The sequence below is a fragment of the Entelurus aequoreus genome, linkage group LG06 (assembly GCF_033978785.1).
Source record: "Entelurus aequoreus isolate RoL-2023_Sb linkage group LG06, RoL_Eaeq_v1.1, whole genome shotgun sequence".
In the NCBI taxonomy this organism is placed as follows: domain Eukaryota; kingdom Metazoa; phylum Chordata; class Actinopteri; order Syngnathiformes; family Syngnathidae; genus Entelurus; species Entelurus aequoreus.
In genome coordinates this window covers 35503052-35519242 of record NC_084736.1, presented here as the reverse complement: position 1 = coordinate 35519242, position 16191 = coordinate 35503052, and the positions used below count along the sequence as shown (strand labels likewise).

At 37.7% G+C, this 16191-nt stretch overlaps 1 protein-coding gene across 4 annotated transcripts in view; it reads right to left on the bottom strand.

Annotated features, from left to right (window-relative positions):
* si:dkeyp-72e1.9 (syntaxin-binding protein 4) overlaps positions 1–16191 on the bottom strand; it is a 163614-nt gene that overhangs the window by 111583 nt on the left and 35840 nt on the right. For all 4 annotated transcript variants that reach the window (XR_009826532.1, XM_062050636.1, XM_062050635.1 and 1 more), the window contains exon 3: positions 11961–12056. Coding sequence is in view for 3 of the 4 variants with exons in the window: in XM_062050636.1 (XP_061906620.1) it covers positions 11961–12056 (96 nt within the window). In the remaining variant the exon portion in view is untranslated. The remainder of the gene's footprint in view (positions 1–11960; positions 12057–16191) is intronic.

Genomic DNA, 16191 nt, shown 5'->3' with positions numbered 1-16191 from the left:
AATCTTAAATGTGTGAATACTTGTACATTAACATAATAATAATAATAATAATAAATAGATGATTATTTGTAGAATCTTATGTGTGAATACTTGTACATTCACACAATAATAATATTAATAATAATAAATAAATGATTATTTGTAGAATCTTGTGTGTGAATACTTGTACATTCACACAATAATAATATTAATAATAATAAATAGATGATTATTTGTAGAATCTTATGTGTGAATACTTGGACATTCACACAATACTACTACTACTACTACTAATAATAATAATAATAATAATAGTAATAATAATAATAAATATATGATTATTTGGTGTAAAATCTTAAATGTGTGACTACTTGGACATTCACACAATAATAATAATAATAATAATAATAATAATAATAATAATAATAATAATAATAATAATAATAATAATAATAAATAGATGATTATTTGTAGAATCTTATGTGTGAATACTTGGACATTTACACAATAATAATATTATTAATAATTATAATAATAATAATAATAAAATGATAAATGATAAATGGGTTATACTTGTATAGCGCTTTTCTACCTTCAAGGTACTCAAAGCGCTTTGACAGTATTTCCACATTCACCCATTCACACACACATTCACACACTGATGGCGAGAGCTGCCATGCAAGGCGCTAACCAGCAGCCATCAGGAGCAAGGGTGAAGTGTCTTGCCCAAAGACACAACGGACGTGACTAGGATGGTAGAAGGTGGGGATTGAACCCCAGTAACCAGCAACCCTCCGATTGCTGGCACGGCCACTCTACCAACTTCGCCACACCGCCCCATAATAATAATAATAAATAGATGATTATTTGTAGATTCTTATGGGTGAATACTTGGACATTTACACAATATTAATATTAATAATTATAATAATAATAATAATAATAAATAAATGATTATTTGTAGAATATTATGTGTGAATACTTGGACATTCACACAGTATTAATGATAATAATAAATTCAGTAGCGCATAGAAAATCCATTTTGACAAAGAAAATGAAGAAGCTCTGTTTGAGCACAACATGCTTTGTTGTATCCATGTTTGGTCTCTGTGAGAGGCACGCCACAAACACTGGAGGTGTCGCCCTGGATCACGTCAGACTCACAACATTCACCTCCATCCTCTGCTGCCGTGTGAGTTCAGCTGGAAGCACCGCGAGGCATGTGTGTTAGCATATTAGCAAACGGCGCTCTCTCCGCATGCATGAGCATTAAGGAAGAACAAAGCAGCAGTTTTGTGCACGGAACATTAAAGTTCACGTTCATCAAGCAGCAACTTAAAGGAGAATTGCACTTTTTTTGGAATGTTTATCATTCACAATCCTTATGTAGGACAAGAACACATATGTATTATTTTTGATGCATTCTAAATCGTAAAACGCTAGCAAGAGTCAGCTAACAATGGAGCCAATGTGGGTTGCTCTATTTCGCTTATAAAACATCAATCAAGGTTTTATATACATTATGTAAGTATAGATGTAGTATCTAGTAACATTCATAATAACATGTAATATATACATGATGTAAGTATATATGTCATGCAGTAACATTCATAATAACATGTAATATATGCATAATGTAAGTATAGATGTAGTATCTAGTAACATTCATAAAAACATGTAGAATATACATATTTTGATCATTTTAAGCAGACACAGAGGCATAACAACTTTGACTTTCCCTTCATCAACAACAAGACTACTAATCATTGCAGACTTGATGAGAGACAACAAAGAATACTTTGGGACAAATGATGATCCAGAAACTTCTATTTTTATCCTGAATATAAGGAGGATAATCTACAAGTTTTAGAAGCATGTTTAGTCAAACACTAAGCATCATGTAGCAGTATTGCTAAATACAAACATAATAAAACAATCACTGGGATAAAGACTGATGGGATGTTTATATCTTCTTGTTTACATCAACAATTCATCATCATCCTCACAAAGAGTTAAAACCAGCGTCTTGTTGTGTCTTTCTGGCCATCTGCGGGTCTAAGTTGGATGTCAAAGTTGAACAACTTGTTGGTTTATGTCCACAACCTTCTACTATCCAGCTGAGACATGATTTATAACTTTCACCAACTCAGAGGCCATGCAGCAGCTCAATATGACAGTATAAATTGAAAATAATAAATAAGAAGAGTCATTTTGAGTTATTTTTGCTTGTCATGAGCAAAACAATCTGCCAATGCAACAAGTCGAAATTGTCTTGGTAAGATTTCTTCAAATAAGACATGTTTAAGCTTTAAAATATTAAAAGAGATCTTGAAATTAGCAAAATAAAACGTATTATTAGCTCCCAACCAATATTCTACAACACAAATACAAGGTTGAAACAACATGCTTTCTGACGACGCTTAATCATTGTCGGGTTGTGACGGTCATTTCCCAACCAAAAATGTGGATCCAACGCTGGACACCAACGTTGTCTCAATTTACAAAGACAACGGTTTTGCAATGTTGTTTCAACATCAGTTTTAAAAAACATGAATGTATAATCAATGTTGCATCAATGTCAGTTTTAAAAAACATGTACGTATAATCAACGTTGTATCAATGTCAATTTTAAAAAACATGTACGTATAATCAATGTTGTATCAATGTCAGTTTTAAAAACATGTATGTATAATCAATGTTGCATCAATGTCAGTTTTAAAAAACATGTACGTATAATCAATGTTGTATCAATGTCAGTTTTAAAAACATGTATGTATAATCAATGTTGCATCAATGTCAATTTTAAAAAACATGTATGTATAAACAATGTTATATCAATGTCAGTTTTAAAAAACATGTATGTATAAACAATGTTGTATCAACGTCAATTTTAAAAAACATGTATGTATAAACAATGTTGTATCAATGTCAGTTTTATAAAAACATGTATGTATAAACAACGTCGTATCAATGTCAGTTTTAAAAAACATGTATGTATAATTAACATTGTATCAATGTCAGTTTTAAAACATGCATGTATAATCAACGTTGTATCAATGTCAGTTTTAAAACATGTACGTATAATCAATGTTGTATCAATGTCAGTTTTAAAAAACATGCACGTACAATCAATGTTGCATCAATGTCAGTTTTAAAAAATATGTACGTATAATCAATGTTGTATCAATGTCAATTTAAAAAAAAACATGTACGTAAAATCTAAGTTGTATTAATGTCAGTTTTAAAAAACATGTACGTATAATCAACGTTGTATCAATGTCAATTATAAAAAACATGTATGTATAATCAATGTTGTATACATTTTAGTTTTAAAAAACATGTATGTATAATCAATGTTGTATCAATGTCAGTTTTAAAAAAACATGTATGTATAAACAATGTTATATCAATGTCAGTTTTAAAAAACATGTATGTATAAACAATGTTGTATCAATGTCAATTTTAAAAAACATGTATGTATAAACAATGTTGTATCAATGTCAGTTTTATAAAAACATGTATGTATAAACAACGTTGTATCAATGTCAGTTTCAAAAAACATGTACGTATAGTTAACATTGTATCAATGTCAGTTTAAAAAAATATGTACGTATAATCAACGTTGTATCAATGTCAGTTTTAAAACATGTATGTATAATCAACGTTGTATCAATGTCAGTTTTAAAAAATATGTACGTATAATCAATTATGTATCAATGTCAATTTAAAAAAAAACGTGCATAAAATCAACGTTGTATCAATGTCAGTTTTAAAAAACATATACGTATAATCAATGTTGTATCAATGTCAGTTTTAAAAAACATGTACGTATAATCAACGTTGTAGCAATGTCAATTTTAAAAAATATGTATGTATAAACAATGTTGTATCAATGTCAGTTTTAAAAAACATGTATGGATAAACACTGTTGTATCAATGTTTTAAAAAACATGTATGTATAAACAATGTTGTATCAATGTCAGTTTTAAAAAACATGTATGTATAATCAATGTTGTATCAATGTCAGTTTTAAAAAACATGTATGTATAAACAATGTTGTATCAATGTCAGTTTTAAAAAACATATGTATAAACAACGTTATCTTCTTCTTTTCGTGTCTTTGAAGCATGTGGTTATATGACAGTTTCCCATTTCTTTACACAGTCTTTTGCATTGTCATTGAACTCTGCGAGATCTTTTAAGCTGCACTGGTTGGGTAGCAGAGGACATACAAGGCAGTGCTGCATCGTGTGGTCCTCTTCTCCGCATTCGCAGGTGGTTGGGCCGGTTTTGTAGCCCCATCTGGCCATAGCAGCTTTTGATCGCCCTGTTCCTGTTCTCAGGCAGTTTAGTGTCTTCCACTGGACCCACGGTGTTTCTGACCCGGGGGGCAGGTCTTCAGAAGGGGGGATTCCCATGTCAATAGGAGGGGGGTCTTTCTGTAATTTTTGTGTCCATAGCTGGAGTCTGGTTTCTTCCTGAGATGTTGTTAGGGGCTGGACATTGCTGAGGAAGCTTCTCCTTGACTTCAGACGTTGGGCTGAGGGTTCACGTCCATAGAGGAGGTGGCGTTCATCACTGGTAGCTTTTGTGAACTCTACTCGGCTGGCAACTTCCCGTCTCACGTCTGCAGGGGCAATGCCAGCGAGGAGATGTAGGTTGTTCAGGTTGGTAGGCTTCAAGCAACCAGTGATCAAGTGGCAGGTGTTGTTCAGTGCTGGGTCGAGTTTCTTGGCATGGGTTGATCTCTCCCAGACAGGACATGCATACTCCGCCGAGGAATAGCACAAGGCCAAGGCAGTACATCTTAGTGTGTGTGCTGTGGCTCCCCATTTGGAATTTGTCCGTTTCCGTAAGATGTTGTTTCGGGAGCTGACTTTCAGTTTGGTGTTTTTGATGTGTTCCTTGAAGGAGAGGGTGCGGTCCAGGGTTACGCCAAGGTAGACAGGGTTGGTACAATTCTCAAGTGGTGTTCCAGACCATTTGATGTTAAGAGGTCGGTTCGCATCCCGGTTCCTGAGATGGAACGAGCAGACTTGGGTTTTCGCAAGGTTTGCGTGTAGATGGTGTTGCTCGTAGTAGAGGAGTAGCTCATCTAGAGCTGAGGTGAGGTTTGCTTCTACCGCTTCAAACGTACTCTCTTGAGATGTTAAACAGAGGTCATCAGCGTATATGAATCGTGCAGTGTTCTGGTCCATTGGCTGGTCGTTGGTATAGATGTTATAAAGTAGTGGAGCCAGCACACTACCTTGAGGTAGGCCGTTCTTCTGTCGTCGCCAGCGACTTTGCTTGTTGTTTAAAGTAACATAGAAGCGCCTGTCTTTCAAGAGGACTCCAATGAGGTCTGTGAGTGCCAGATCTTTTGTCATCTCCAGGGTCTTTTTTAGGAGGAGGCGGTGATTCACAGTGCCGTACGCGGCAGACAGATCGACGAAGACGGCACCTGTTACCAGTCCATTCTGAAACCCATCCTCAATATGTTGGGTGAGATTCAGAAGTTGGCTTGTTGTGGATTTGCCAGGTCGGAATCCAGCTTGTTGGGGGATGATGGCAGGTTCAGCAACTGGGGCCAGCCTGTTGAGAATCAGGCGCTCAAAGAGTTTATATGGGTGACATAGCAGGGAGATTGGACGGAAACTTTTTGCATGGGATGGATCTTTACCCAGTTTGAGAAGAGCTATAATTCAGTTTTTTCTCCAGATCTTTAGGATGGTTCTGGTCAGCATGCAGTTGTTCATCAGGTCGAGGATCCATTTCCGTGTCAGAGGTCCAAAGTGTTTGATCTCTTCAGTGAAAATGTTGTCCTGGCCGATGGCTTTACCGGTCTTAAGGGCATTGATGCTGGTATTGAGCTCTTCAGGGGAGAACGGCTCAGTCAGTCCGGTGGTTTGGGAGTACTGAAGTCGGTCTACCTTTGGTCTTGGCTGTTTGGTTTTGGATTTTCCATTGAGCAGCAGCTGATGAGCAACTTGGTTGGCAGTGGTGGTATACTGTTGCTGTGTTGGGGTTGACGGGTCATTGCTGATTTTTCGGATCAGGCTCCATGCCTTTTTGCTGTTTTTCGCCATATCAGTTGTCTCCATCAGGTTTTGCCATTTCCTTTGGCGGCATTCTGATAGGGAAGTCATGAGGCTCTCACCTACTTCGATGGTGCTTTCAGCAAAAGGGTCAGACTCATAAAGCTGTTGGTATTGCTCATATAGTTTGCTGTTATGGGTATCAAGTCCAGGTATGTATTGAGTGCGGCAGCTTCTTGGGATGTTCTTTCGGGCTGCCTTGTGCACGAGCTTAGTGAAGTTGTCATAGCTATTGGGGTCCGCTGGGAGATGGGCAATCTTCCTTTCGAGGTCTTCTTGGAAGCCAGGCCAGTTCGCTTTCCCGAAGTTGAATCTTCTCCGGAATGGGACAGTGGCTGGGGTGATTGCAGCGTTGAGTGTAATGCCAATGGGACGGTGTTGGGTTTTTGGCAGGGGCTCCAATACCAGCTTCTTGCTGACTCCAGTGATGTTATGACTGACAAACACTATATCAGGGTTGTATCCTGCTTTCCATCGCCCGCTGTTGAATGACTTTGGTTGTTTGGCATCGTGGATCAGATTTAGCTGGTTTATTTCTGCCCATGCCTCCACTGCATCTCCATCTGCGTTGTTATTAGCATATCCCCATTGTGTGCTGTGGCTGTTGAAGTCTCCAATCACAATCTTTGGTTTTCCAGATGTTGGTATTTCTGGCATCATGAACGGTGTGGGAGGTGGTTTGTAAACTGAGGTGATGGTAATTCCTCCGAGCTCAGCAGTTAGGACTTCGATGTCATTTTCATCGCTCTTTGATGTTGATTCGATGATCAGCCCATTTTTCGCTAGCATGATGCTTCCATGTTTCTCATGTGGTCTTTCTATGAGGGTGGTCATTCCTTCCACACGAGGGCGAGGGTGTTTAGGCCCACGATGGGTTTCTTGCAGGCAAAGAATATCGCACTGATGCTCTCTGCAGAGTTTTGCAATAAGTTATTCCTTAGTTGCAGAAAGTCCTTCAATATTCAGAGATATAATGGTCAATGCTGGCCTTTGGGGCGGGCGTTGACCTCTCTTCATGCTCATACTGGCATTCGTTGAGCTTCTGGACATCGCTTGTCTTTCGGCTTGGCTTCAAAGTCGGGGGTCATGGTAGAAGCGTCCACGTCGCGACCCCTGCCAAGTGATAATTGCTATTGCTTGCGAATTCTACCAAACACTTTGAAGCCAAGCCGAACAACGTTATATCAATGTCAGTTTTAAAAAAACATGTACGTATAATCAATGTTATATCAATGTCAGTTTTAAAAAACATGTATGCATAAACAATGTTGTATCAATGTCAGTTTTATAAAAACATGTATTTATAAACAACGTTGTATCAATGTCAGTTTTAAAAAACATGTACGTATAATTAACATAGTATCAATGTCAGTTTTAAAACATGTATGTATAATCAACGTTGTATCAATGTCAGTTTTAAAACAAGTATGTATAATCAATGTTGTATCAATGTCAGTTTTAAAAAACATGTACGTATAATCAATGTTGTATCAATGTCAGTTTCAAAAACATGTACGTATAATCAATGTTGTATCAATGTCAGTTTAAAAAAAACATGTACGTATAATCAATGTTGTATCAATGTCAGTTTTAAAAAACATGTACGTATAATCAACGTTGTATCAGTGTCAGTTTTAAAAAACATATACGTATAATCAATGTTGTATCAATGTCAGTTTTAAAAAACATGTACGTAAAATCAACGTTGTAGCAATGTCAATTTTAAAAAACATGTATGTATAAACAATGTTGTATTAATGTCAGTTTTAAAAAACATGTATGTATAAACAATGTTGTATCAATGTTTTAAAAAATATGTATGTATAAACAATGTTGTATCAATGTCAGTTTTAAAAAACATGTACGTATAATCAATGTTGTATCAATGTCAGTTTCAAAAACATGTACGTATAATCAATGTTGTATCAATGTCAGTTTAAAAAAAACATGTACGTATAATCAATGTTGTATCAATGTCAGTTTTAAAAAACATGTACGTATAATCAACGTTGTATCAGTGTCAGTTTTAAAAAACATATACGTATAATCAATGTTGTATCAATGTCAGTTTTAAAAAACATGTACGTAAAATCAACGTTGTAGCAATGTCAATTTTAAAAAACATGTATGTATAAACAATGTTGTATTAATGTCAGTTTTAAAAAACATGTATGCATAAACAATGTTGTATCAATGTTTTAAAAAATATGTATGTATAAACAATGTTGTATCAATGTCAGTTTTAAAAAACATGTATGTATAATCAATGTTGTATCAATGTCAGTTTTAAAAAACATGTATGTATAAACAATGTTGTATCAATGTCAGTTTTAAAAAACATGTATGTATAAACAATGTTGTATCAATGTCAGTTTTAAAAAACATGTATGTATAAACAATGTTGTATCAATGTCAGTTTTAAAAATCATGTATGTATAAACAATGTTGTATCAATGTCAGTTTTAAAAAAACATGTATGTATAAACAATGTTGTATCAATGTCAGTTTTAAAAAACATATGTAAAAACAACGTTGTATCAATGTCAGTTTTAAAAAAACATGTACGTTTAATCAATGTTGTATCAATGTCAGTTTTGAAAAGAAATGTATGTATGTCAAAACGTGATCTTGGGGTGTTGTGTTTTGCCGGAATGCAAAGGAAAGTTGGCGCGGGCAAGGCGGGAAGGTAAGGACATGTTTATTTTTACACTAACAAAAAGAACAAACGAAAAGCGCGCACAAGGCAGAAGTACAAAAACTTGGCTAATGAAACAAAAACTTGCACAAAGGCAAAAACTATAAACATGAAATATACAAACTTACTGTGGCATGAAAAAACGTGCAGGGAACAATGGCTTGGAATGAAAGGTAGCACAGGTAGTAAGGATAATGTCACCCGAACGATCAACAGAAAAAGACAGGCTTAAATAACAGTGACATGATTAGTGACAGGTGCGCGAGTGCAAAGCGTGAGACAGGTGCGTGACATGAGGACAGGTGAAAACTAATGGGTTGTCATGGAAACAAAAACAATGGAGCGTAAACAGAAACTAAAGAGTCCAAAAACCAAACATAACTAAACAAAACAAAACATGATCCAAAAGACATGACAATGTATAATCAATGTTGTATCAATGTCAGTTTTAAAAAACATGTACGTACAATCAACGTTGTATCAATGTCAGTTTTAAAAAATATGTCTGTACAATCAACGTTGTATCAATGTCAGTTTTAAAAAACATGTATGTATAATCAATGTTGTATCAATGTCAGTTATAAAAAACATGTACGTATAATCAATGTTGTATCAATGTCAATTTTAAAACATGTATGTACAATCAATGTTGTATCAATGTCAATTTAAAAAAAACATGTACGAATATTCAACGTTGTATCAATGTCAGTTTTAAAAAAAACATGTACGTATATCAACATTGTATCAATGTCAGTTTTAAAAAACATGTATGTATAATCAATGTTGTATCAATGTCAGTTTTAAAACATGTATGTATAATCAACGTTGTATCAATGTCAGTTTAAAAAAAAACATGTACGTATATCAACATTGTATCAATGTCAGTTTTAAAAAACATGTATGTATAATCAATGTTGTATCAATGTCAGTTTTAAAACATGTATGTATAATCAACGTTGTATCAATGTCAGTTTTTAAAAAAACATGTACGTATATCAACATTGTATCAATGTCAGTTTAAAAAAACATGTATGTATAATCAATGTTGTATCAATGTCAGTTTTAAAACATGTATGTATAATCAATGTTGTATCAATGTCAGTTTTAAAAACATGTATGTATAATCAATGTTCTATCAATGTCAGTTTTAAAAAAATTTATGTATAATCAATGTTGTATCAATGTCAGTTTTAAAAACATGTATGTATAATCAATGTTGTATCAATGTCAGTTTTAAAACATGTATGTATAATCAATGTTGTATCAATGTCAATTTAAAAAAACATGTACCGTATTTTTCGGATTATAAATCGCTCCGGAGTATACGTCGCACCGGCCGAAAATGCATAATAAAGAAGGAAAAAAACATATATAAGTCACACTCGAGTATAAGTCGCATTTTTGGGGGAAATGTATTTGATAAAATCCAACACCACGAATAGACATTTGAAAGGCAATTTAAAATAAATAAAGAATAGTGAACAACAGGCTGAATAAGTGTACGTTATATGACGCATAAATAACCAACTGAGAACGTGCCTGGTATGTTAAAGTAACATATTATGGTAAGAGTCATTCAAATAACTATAACATATAGAACATGCTATACGTTTACCAAACAATCTGTCAGTCCTTTATTTATTTATTTTTTATCGTGTTCTGTTTGTGTTGTGTTGTGTTTGCTCGGTACTCGTATTATCTTTTAACCTGCCCATTGTATAGCACTTTAGTGGTAAATTTTAAATGTGCTTTATAAATAAAGTTGATTTGATTTGATTTAATTTGACTCCTGATCGCTAAATCCGATGAAATCTTCTTCCTCGTTTTCGCTCCTGGTATGCGCCGCTTCCTTTCTTTCTGCTGCTCGATCGCCGTTTTCTGCTGCATATTTCACTACGTCCAGCTTGTAATCTGCAGTATATGATTTCCTTTTCGGTGCAATTTTTGTTCAGCCCTTCTCAGTTTTTATAAGTTACTGCCAATGTTGAAATGATCCATTTTAATAGCTACGGACATAGTAGCAGTTAGCATCCCATGACCCACAATGCACTTCTGCCATGACGCACAATGCACTTCTGCCATGACCCGCCCCGCCGAATTCTTATTGGTTGACGTGTGTGTGACGATTGCTAACGTGTGTGACGATTGCTGACATTTGCTTCGTCTCTTACGCGAATGAGATAAATAATATTATTTGATATTTTACGGTAATGTGTTAATAATATGTATATGTCGCACCCCCGGCCAAACTATGAAAAAAACTGTGATTTATAGTCTGAAAAATACGGTACGTATATCAACGTTGTATCAATGTCAGTTTTAAAAAACATGTATGTATAAACAATGTTGTATCAATGTCAGTTTTAAAACATGTATGTATAAACAATGTTGTATCAATGTCTTGTGCACCCTATTTCACAGTCAGTGAATTTGAATCGATTACGGGCTCAAAGAAATGTGGACGCCTGTGTTAGATTTAGACTTAGACTTAGATTTAGATTTAGACTTAGATTTAGACTTGGATTTAGACTTGGATTTAGACTTAGACTTAGATTTAGACTTAGACTTCCTTCTTACTGTCATTGAAATGTGAACTTTACAGTACAGATAAGAAGGTTGCATTAGCTGTTTGTAGTGCAGGATAAAAGAGCAATAAGGTGCAGATATAAATAATTAGATTACTGTACAGATAAATATATTGCATATGCATTATGGATGTATGTTATATTGTCTTTATGTTCAGCTGGCTGGTGGATTTAGAACTAACATCTTATTTATTTTGTAGCGATCAATAAACTATTGATTTTGATACTCAATAAAATACTCAGCAATAAAACACTAACTGGAGACCGACTGATATTTGGCATTTTGACATGTATCGGCCTCTTTTTTACCGGTATCATGTTGTTTTCTTCCAACTACATCAGCAGATCCAATATCTACACATATGATAGCAGTATTTGGAAAAGTCAATAATCAGTCAAGTGGATAGATATCAGTGCATCTCCAGTCATGAGCACACTTGCAAACAAAAGAAAAGACAGAGCAGTTTGAAAATTGTAAGTCATAAATAAAATTGTAAGTCATAAATAAAATGATGTGTCATAAATAAAACTGTAAGTCATAAATAAAATTGTAAGTCATAAACAAAATTGTAAGTCATAAATAAAAGTGTGTGTCATAAATAAGTCCAATTCTCCAAGATTTACCGTCACTTGATGCAAGGCCACCTGGCAAAATCCTTTTGACGTAAACTCCAAACTCTTCTCCGGTGAACTCCTTCACACCTCCGATCACTTTGATTCCTGTCAGGAAATGACAACAAGTCACAACACTTTTCATACAATGTAACTCTATGGTCCTTTTGTACAATAAATATAAACATGTGTTAGTACTGGACCGGACTGTACTTATTGTACCCACAGTCAGCCTCCACGCTCCTAAAAGCAGGTACACATTTCACCATCTCAGTTGACTGAGTCATTGCACTAACAGCAAGCTAGCAGAGTGAGTTACAGGGAACCAAAGAAGACGTCGCAAGGATTCTGTGTTCAAGGTCACTACACTTTTTTATTTTTTTTAGTTTGCCTGTCATTCACAATTCCTTTGGAACACAAAAACAAATATGTTTTACTTGTACATTCGTAATGTACTTCAGGTAGGAGGTGGCTAACAATGTAGCTAATAGGAGTACACTAGTCCTCTAAAAAACAGCAAAAAGCAGCAACAATACTCGATTTACATGACCTGAATATTAACAAGTATTAGTGATATTGTTATTATAAGTGCTAACACAGAGGAACTACTTTTAGCAGCGCCGTGTTTACAGAGAGCTAACTAGCTTATGCTGCTATATTGACATATTGAGCTGCTGCATCGCCTCTGAGTTGGTGAGAGTTCATTCTAGATGATAAATCATGTCTCAGCTGGATAGTAGAAGGTTGTGGACATAAACCCACAAGTTGGTCAACTTTGACATCCAATTTAGACTCACAGATGGCCAGAAAGACACAAGATGCTGGTTTTAACTCTTTGTGAGGATGATGATGAATTGTTGATGTAAACAGGAAGATATAAACATCCATCAGTCTTTATCCCAGTGAGAGCAGACATTGTACAGTAAGTGATTGTTTTATGATGTTTATTGTCAAGTCTGCCATGATTAGTAATGTTGTTAGACTTAGACTTAGACTTAGACTTACTTTTTATTGTCATTCAAATTTGAACTTTACAGTACAGATAAGAACAAAATTTCATTTCATTAGCTCATGGTAGTGCAGGATAAATAAGCAATAAGGTGCATATATAAATAAATAAATAGGTTACTGTACAGATAAATATATTGCACTTTTTCACATGCGTCCACGTGTATGGATGTATGTTATATTGTCTTTTTTATTCCAGCGAGTTAATCCATTTTGGGGGGAGTTGAGGGGATTTTTATGATGCGTTCAAGAGTCTTACGGCCTGAGGGAAGAAGCTGTTACAGAACCTGGAGGTTCTGCTTCGGATGCTGCGGAACCTTTTTCTAGAGTCCAGCAGTGAAATCCGTCCTTGGTGGGGGTGGGAGGAGTCTTTGCAGATTTTCTGAGCCCTGGTCAGGCAGAGGCTTTTTGTGATCTCCTGGATAGGAGGAAGAGGAGTCCTGATGATCTTTTCCGCCGTCCTCACCACTCTCTGGAGAGACTTCCAGTCTGAGGCACTGCAGGCTCCAGTCCAGACAGAGATGCTGTTGGTCAGCATGCTCTCAATAGTGCCTCTGTAGAATGTGGTGAGAATGGGGGGAGGGAGTTGTGCTCTTTTCACCCGACGCAAAAAGTGCATGAGCTGCTGAGCTCTTTTTACAAGAGCTCCGGTGTGTAGGGACCAGGTTATATTGTCAGTTATCTGCACCCCCAGGAACTTGGTGCTGCTTACCATCTCCACCGCTGTGCCGTTGATGAAGAGTGGAGCGTGGCTGGACTGGTGCTTCCTGAAGTCAACGATGATCTCCTTGGTCTTGTTGACATTCAGGACCAGGTTGTTGGTTCTGCACCAGTCAACCAGATGTTTCACCTCTTCCCTGTAGTCCATGTCGTTGTTGTCACGGATGAGGCCCACTACTGTCGTGTCGTCCGCATACTTCACAATGTGGTTAGTAGTGGACCTGGCGCAGCAGTCATGGGTCATCAACGTGAACAGCAGCGGACTCAGAACGCAGCCCTGGGGGGAGCCGGTGCTCAGGGAGATGGCACTGGAGGTGTTGTTGCCCACTCTCACAGATTGGGGTATGTCTGTGAGGAAGTCAAGCAGCCAGTTGCATAGGGGGGTACTGAATCCAAGGGGGGCCAGTTTGTTCACCAAGTGCTGCGGGATGATGGTGTGAATGCTGAGCTGAAGTCCAGAAACAACATCCGCACGTGTGTGTCCTTTCCTTCCAGATGTTCTAAGCTCAGGTGGAGTGCAGAGAAGATGGCGTCCTCTGTGGAGCGGTTAGGGCGATAAGCAAACTGGTATGGGTCGAATGTGGGGGGAAGTCTGGAGACAATATATTCCTTTATCAGCCTCTCGAAGCACTTCATTATGATGGGGGTGAGTGCAACGGAGCGATAATCATTGAGGGAGGAGATTGTGGGTTTTTTAGGCACTGGAATGATTGTGGCCGTCTTAAAACATGATGGTACCACAGCCTGGGTCAGCGAGATGTTGAAGATGTCTGTGAGAACCCCAGCCAGCTGGTCTGCACATCCCTGAAGCACCTTGCCTGGAATGTCATCAGGTCCCGGTGCTTTCCGGGGGTTCACTCTCCTCAGGATTTTCCGGACATCTGCTATGTCCAGGTTGAGCGGCTGCTCATCAGGGCAAGGGATGGATTTTCTCGCCGGAGTGGTGTTAAGTGCCTCAAACCTCGCAAAGTAGTTGTTAAGGTCATTTAGGAAGCTGATACTGTTGTCACAGGGACAGGGGGCAGCTTTATAGTCCGTGATGACCTGTATGCCCTGCTACATTCGTCTAGTGTTTGTGGGGTTCTCGAAGTAGTCCTGCACTTTCTGACTGTGAGCACGCTTTGCAACCTTAATGGCACGGTTCAGGTTAGCTCTGGTTGTTTTTAATGCTACCATGTCGCCAGACTTAAAAGCCTTGTTCCGAGCCTTCAGCATTGCACATACCTCACTGTTCATCCAGGGTTTCTCGTTGGCCCGTGTGGGGATGTTCTTGATCACACTGACATCCTCCATGCACTTCTGAATGTATGCGGACACAGACTCTGCATACTCCTCCACACATGTGTGATGATTATCGGTGGCGGCTGCCTTGAACATGTCCCAGTCTGTGGTTTCGAAGCAGTCTTGTAATGCTTCCATTGCTCCCTCTGGCCAGGTCCTCACCTGCTTCACTGTAGCTTGCTTCCTGATCAGCAAGGGCTTGTATGCAGGAATTAGCATCACAGATAAATGGTCTGAGGAGCAGAGGTGGGGGCGTGGTGCAGCTTTATACGCATGTTTAATATCGCTGAACACTAAGTCCAATTTGCTTCCACCCCTGGTTGCAAAATTCACATATTGATGGAAATGAGGAACACAGTTTTCATGTTAGCTTAATTAAAATCCCCTGTCACGATGAAAACTCCCTCTGGATGTGTAGATTGCAGTTCATTGATGGAGAAGTACAAAGCATTCAAAGCTTCTTTGGCGTTAGCACTGGGAAGAATGTACACTGCTGTGAAGATCATAGCACTGAATTCCCGGGGTAAATAAAGTGGCCTGCATTTTATAGTTAATATTTCTACATCGGGAGAACAGTGACATGAGACTATCTTCCTATTGTTGCACCAGTTGTTATTGATGTATATACAAACACCACCACCTCTGGATTTACAGGTGAGAGTGCTGCTCCTGTCCGACCGAAACATAGTTAGCCCCTCGATGCTAACTGCCTCGTCCGGAACGGTTGGTTTCAGCCACGTTTCTGTGAGAAATATGGCGCAGCAGTCTCTCATCTCGTGTCTTGCATATAAATCCAGTCCAGTTTGTTCTCCAGGGAGCAGACATTTGAAAGCAGGATGGAAGGAAGCGGCGTTCTGTGAAGATTAGCCTTTAGCTCTGTTGTTAGCCCCGCTCGGCATCCCCGCTTCTGCTTCCGATCAAACCGCTTACGTGTCCTCCGTCGACGGTCCCCGCTGGTACTTGACTTCGCTGCTTCACAGGCCGCTGGATGTAGCCGTCGTAGAATTTCGATGCTAGCGAGGAGGTCCAACGTATACGCATCTTTCAGTCCAAAACGGCCCGATCTCTCCACATCCAAAATTGTCTGACGGTCGTACGTTACCACGGAGTGTCCACGCTGGAAACCAGCCATGAAATTCACAGAATTTATCGGTATATTTGCCAAAATGTTCTACTTCTACCATGAGCGTCTGAAGCTGCAGCCCGCCAGGGCGCCGCCATCTTTATGGTTTTA